Source organism: Oryx dammah, unplaced genomic scaffold (genome assembly GCF_014754425.2).
Source record: "Oryx dammah isolate SB20612 unplaced genomic scaffold, SCBI_Odam_1.1 HiC_scaffold_16, whole genome shotgun sequence".
Lineage (NCBI taxonomy): Eukaryota > Metazoa > Chordata > Mammalia > Artiodactyla > Bovidae > Oryx > Oryx dammah.
The window spans coordinates 22,826,983-22,832,377 of record NW_024070200.1 but is presented as its reverse complement, the minus strand read 5'-3'; the positions used below and the strand labels follow the sequence as shown (position 1 = coordinate 22,832,377).

The following is a 5,395-nucleotide window of genomic DNA, read 5'->3' as shown; positions in this document are numbered from 1 at the left end:
CATCCTAGTCCCAAGGAGGCTCTGCCAAGGATTAGAAATAAAGAATTAACATTGAAATCTACAGGGACAATCCATCTATAAAAATAATTGTTTATTCAGGGTTCTTTAAAAATGGAATGTCCAAGGCCGACTGTTTTAAAACATTGGCTCAGCTGTGTCAGACCACAGTAGATACTTCTGCGGTTTTAAGACACAGAAGTCTGGCTTTGAAAACTACTTCTTTGGTGCCTTTCTCTTTCTTTTCCTCCTGGTAGAAGTAGTTAAGCTTTTCTACTCTCTATTGCCGAATCCCAAGACTGCTCAAGGTTTGGTTCTACTTAATTCAGAAGCAGAACAAAACTCTCTCTTCCTGTGGGGCAAAGACTCTGGTTTCAGCCTCCTTCGCTGGTTCAGGATCCTTTGAGCCCCCACACAATTCGAATCCTGTCAAGCCAATGCTGAGCCACTCCCCTACCACCAAAAAATGCCATTTAAAGCCAAATCAAAACCAAACAAAAGATGGGGTTTTTAATCAGAAAAAGAATCCTTTTAATTTGTATAATTTATTAGAAGCCTCTTAGGAACTATATTTAAGCCAGATATCTACATAAGTTACAACAGAAAAAGACTGACGCTGCAAATACCAAACTGCCAAATAATATACACAGATTTCTCTTGGCCCATAAAAAATATGATGGGCTGGGGATGGGGACGGGGACTGTTTTTTTTTGTTTTTGCTTTTTACAACAAAATGTACAGATTACTAAAAACTAAGTGTTTAGTCCAACTTTTGACAGCGTTTTACAACTACAAGTTCACATCAAACATAAAACGATTTTAACCAGGGCCGGTCTCAGCTGAGCCTGGGTGGCCAGGGGAGGCAGGAGGGGGCATTTCCTTTGTGTCAGTGGCAAGCGGGTTCTGTCTTTTCCTTTCCCCAGCCCCCTGTCGCCCCTTCAAAGAAATCCCGGTATTTACAAGCGAGTCCACTTTGCTGGCACGGTGTACCCAGAGTGAAGATTTCGATCTTAAGCGTCCAGAGCCATGTCAGCGTAGAGCCCTCTCCAAACTACATCCCGCCCGATCGTGGGAAACCCATTTGAATCACCCCCAAAGACACCCCCAAAGCGGTTCTTGTTATGTCCTTCTCTGTTTAAAGACTCCTTAGAAGAATTGGATTCGCTTGGTTGTTTAATTTTCTTAAAAAAAAAAAAAATCCTGCACATTTTAGAAAAAAAACGAAAAGAAAGACGTCCAGCAGTTTGGTCTTTGTGTTTTTTTCCCTTGGTCTCAACGGGACAGGTTCTTAAGAAAAGTCGAAGCGCAGGGTGTAGCGGGTGGTTGGTGGTGTGTGACCGGGCAGGAGGGGAAGCGATGAGGCAGAGCGCTGGGCTAGGCCCGGCCCGGCGTCCTCTCACCAGGTCCGACCGTATAGCAAGGTGGAGCAGGACATGGTGCCGTAGTCCGAGCCCGAGGAGTTCAGGTGGGGCAGGCTGGAAACCTGGCCCTGCAGCGCTGCAGGGCTGGCGGCGTGGTGCGCCAGGTCCGGAGACTGGCCCGCGCTGCCCGGCTGGTGGCCCGGGTGGGCACCCAGGCCGGGGCCACCGCTGCCCACCGAGATAGCTGCCGCGGCCGCCTGAGCGGCCTGCGCCTGCTGCTGCGCCTGCTGCTGCGCGTGGCCTTGCAGGCTGGCGGCGCCCGGCGCCGGGGCGCCCGCCTGGCAGGGTTTGCCGTCTTTCACCAGGACCGGCACGGCCACGCGGCGCGGGGACTGCTGCTGCGCTTGCTGCTGCTGCTGCTGGCACCCCGCGCCGCCGCCGCCGCCGCCGCTGTCCTGCTGCAGTTGCTGCTGGGCCGCCTTGTCCTTGGCTTGGCGCTTCATCTTGTAGCGGTGGTTCTGGAACCAGATCTTGACCTGCGTGGGTGTCAGGTGGATCATGCTGGCCAGGTGCTCGCGCTCCGGCGCGGACAGGTACTTCTGTTGCTTGAAGCGTCGCTCCAGCTCATACACCTGCGCCTGGGAGAAGAGCACCCGGCGCTTCCGGCGCGGTGCGCTTGGCAGCGGGGCCATATTCTTGCTCACGTCCCCCAGAGAGCCCAGGCCGCCCATGCCGCTCATGTTCATGCCGCTCGCCGGGCCCATGAAGCGGGAGACTGTAAGCGACAAACGCACAGCGTCGGCAGGGGCCGGGCCGGGCCAGACCACCTCTGCCGCCGGCGCCCTTGGGCCAGCCCGGCCCGCCCCGACGGCGCCCTTCTCACCTAGGTCGCCTCCACCCTGAGAGGCCCAGCCGCGGCGATCGAAGGCGCCTGCCTCGAGGCCGCGCCGTCGAGGGGGTGTACTGGAGAGCTCCCCGCCTCAACCCCGGCTACCTCCCTCAGTCTCAGTGCTTCACCCATAAAAGCAGAGTGGAGAAAACCTTCCCTGTTCCTTTCCTGCCCAGCCCTCCGGATTCGTGGGGTTAGCCAGCAGCAAACTGGGCTCAGGTCAGGAGCCGGGGTCCAACGGGAGACACCCAGCTGTGGGAGCTTGGGAGAGGGTGGTGTTCACTTTCGAAAGCTTGAGACCCCAGACTCTGTGCCTTGACCGCTGTCTCCTGTCAGCCCGGTGAGGGCACTGGCTCGGCCCATTGAGAACCCCGTCTGGAGCCGCTCGCCCTCCCACCTGCCTAGCCTGGAGAGTGGGCCAGGCCCGGGGCCTGAGCGCGTCCCAGCAGGGCACCCTCCCTCCCGGCCAGGCCGCGCCCCTCCGAGCTCTGCTCATCCCGGTTCTCTTGGCTGGGGGGACGCCTGCCTCCGCGCTCTCCCGCGCCGGAGCAGAGCGGCCAACTGGCCGCATCTGGCAAACGCCAAATACCAGCTCCTGCCCTCAGGACTCCAGGGCTATCGAGTCCCTCTTCTTGGACCCCTCAGCTCAACCAGGGCAGACTCCCCAGCTCCTACACCCGACTCCTTGGCGCCACTGCCCGGCCGCCCACCCCTGATGCCCAGCGCGCAGCCGGCAGGCGCCGCGCCTTCCCGGCGGGTCTTCCCCGCGCCTCCTGCGCTCAACCCGCGGCCCCGCGGTGGGGCGGCCTCACTTACTGGCGGGGAAGCGCGGGTCTGGGTTGGCGCCGTACCATCCGGGGCCCGAGGCGCTGTTCCGCATGGTGTCCTGGTACGGCGGCAGCTCGCTCATGTTGCCCAGGTTGCCGTTGCAGTAGCCCCCCACGGCGGAGTGCGAGAGCTGGGGCACCCCCGCCGCCGTCATGTGGTAGGCGGCGGTGACTGCGCCGTGGTGCCCCACGGCGTGCTGCTGCATGGCCGCGGCCGGCGGTGCCGCCTGGCCCTGCCTGTAAGCCGCCAGCGGAGCCCCGAGGCCGCCGCCCTCCATGCCCACTTTCTTGTAGCTTTCCTCCAGGGGACTCAAGATGTCAGACACTGAGAACGGAGTCGTGTGCTTTGGACTCATCGACATGATTCGGCGGCGGCTGGAGGAGGAAGGAAGAGGAGGAAAAAAAAGGGAGAGGGGGAAGGCGAAGCCTCGCTGCTTTTTTTTTTTTTTTCTCCCTTTGCCAAATATTCTGGTGTTACCTTAACGCCGATCTTGTTGGATGTACACGTAACCGAGTGGACCGAGTCCGCCTTAATTGGCTTGAGTGGAGGCTCGGGGGCTGCCTCGCGTTTGTTTTAGCCCGGCGCCAGGTTTTAGGCAGCCACCAGAGGCGGGGCGTAAGCGCTAAAGCAACAAGACAATAGAAGCCTACATCTTGCCCGAGATAATTAGCTTACATGCTGATGACAAGGTAAACACCTTTAAGTTTCACTTGTCAGGATTTTTAGGTCTCAAAGAGGGAGAGAGAGAGACAGAGAGAGAGAGAGGCAGAGACGCGACCCAAAGCATTTCTCCCCCGGACCCCCTACCCTCATTTTTGTGGGGTACGCTGGCGCGCGGGAGGGGGGGGGGTGCGGAGTGGGGGGGAGGAAAAGGAGGAGGGAACCGAGAGAGGGGAGGGCAAGAGGTGGGATGGGGAGTAGCCGAGGAGGAGGAGGGCTGCTGGGGAGGAAGGAAGGTGAATGCTGCTTTGCAACCAACTTGCGGAGTTACAAAGTGAACCACTTTCCCATTCGGTCGGGGCTCCCGGGGCGGGGACAGGGAGTGGGCCGAGGACGGGGTGGGGGTTTCACCTGAGCCTGCTGAGTCCGCTCCTCCCTCCCGCCGCGGCCTCCCAGCCCCGCGCCTTCCCACTGCCTCCGGACCACATCTGGCTTCGCGGCGCCGAGCCCCAGTCGCCACCAAAGGAGCTCGGGAGTCAGGGGCCGCACCCCGGGGCCGCACTGTTGGTCTGCTTGTCTGTCAGTCTGTCTGCCTCTTCTGCCTCCGTCAGAAGGACACCTCTGCTCCCCGCCCCCTTTCCCCCCTACCCGAGAGAGAATCCCAGCGGGTGGAGGGGGCGCTGAGCAAGGGGGGATCGGCTGCCGCCGACAGGCTGTCCCAGATCCCCGCGCCCCCCCTTCCCCCCAGCTCAGGGTCTTCTCAGAGGCCCAGGGCCTTCGGCCTCATGCCCACCCCGCCCCCCAACCCCCACACGGCTATGCTTCCCCACCCCCACCCCCAGCTAAGGCAAGGACCCACCACTGGCCGCCCGAGCTAAGCTGCGGGAATTCATGCGAAGGGACATCGCTGAAGTTGCTCCACCTCGAACAAACCTGGTGTCCCCGACCCTCGCCCATCGTCCAGACACGGGGAGGTCTGGGACGGGAGGTGACTTTCCGAGGACATCACAGCCCAGCACCCCAGCCCGGGTCACACTGTTTCCCCCCCCTCAGTGCTTTAGGGAGGCCTCGGGCAGGGAGCGGCGTGAGAACCGTCTCGCCTGTTTGCCGGGTGGGACTGAGCCTGAATCCCGGCTGGACTAGCCGGCCGGGAGGGGGCGAATCCCCCGGCGTGAGCAGCCCCGCTGGCGGGAGGCTGGGCTGAGGCTTGCCTCCACCCGGAGCTCAGCCATGCAAAAGTGCACTTGCTTCCCGGGAATAACCAAATATCTTTGTTTAAAGTGGCGGCGTAAATGGCCAGTCGCTTTGTGGCCACGCTGGATATTAGTAGATGAGGATCATTCTGTTTCAATTGGGCGCCTCTCAGCCAGCTAGCAAGAAACTGCTTAGGAGGAAGTGGGTTTCCTGTCTGCGCGTTCCCAGGCTTCAAGTGTGAGCCCCGCGCCTTGAGGGTCCTTGGGCGCCTGGAGAGGAGGAGCTGTAGGCTGAGCTTTCCGAGCGGGCGGGCGGGCCGGAGGCATCCGCCGCGCGGCTCCGGCCAGGCCCCGGCCTTCAGCAGAGTGGACCACGGAGCCGAGCCCTCCGCCGTGCAGATCCTGAGACCCGCTCCGACTTTTTCTCTTGGATTTTAAACGTTTTGTTTTTATTCTGCTTTCTTTTC

At 60.3% G+C, this 5,395-nt stretch overlaps 1 protein-coding gene across 2 annotated transcripts; it reads right to left on the bottom strand.

The window, feature by feature from the left end:
* Positions 1 to 481: 481 nt before the first annotated feature.
* On the bottom strand, positions 482 to 4,343 carry NKX2-1 (NK2 homeobox 1). 2 transcript variants are annotated; one of them, XM_040256736.1, is made up of 3 exons: positions 4,147 to 4,343; positions 3,064 to 3,449; positions 482 to 2,133 (listed from the first exon to the last, which is right to left on the bottom strand). In XM_040256736.1, the coding sequence occupies exons 1-3, from the start codon at positions 4,221 to 4,223 to the stop codon at positions 1,394 to 1,396; spliced, it is 1,203 nt and encodes a 400-aa protein (XP_040112670.1). In that variant the 5' UTR covers positions 4,224 to 4,343; the 3' UTR covers positions 482 to 1,393. The 2 variants fall into 2 exon arrangements, with proteins under 2 accessions (XP_040112670.1, XP_040112671.1); XM_040256737.1 differs by having other exon boundaries at positions 3,064 to 4,159.
* Positions 4,344 to 5,395: the final 1,052 nt, after the last annotated feature.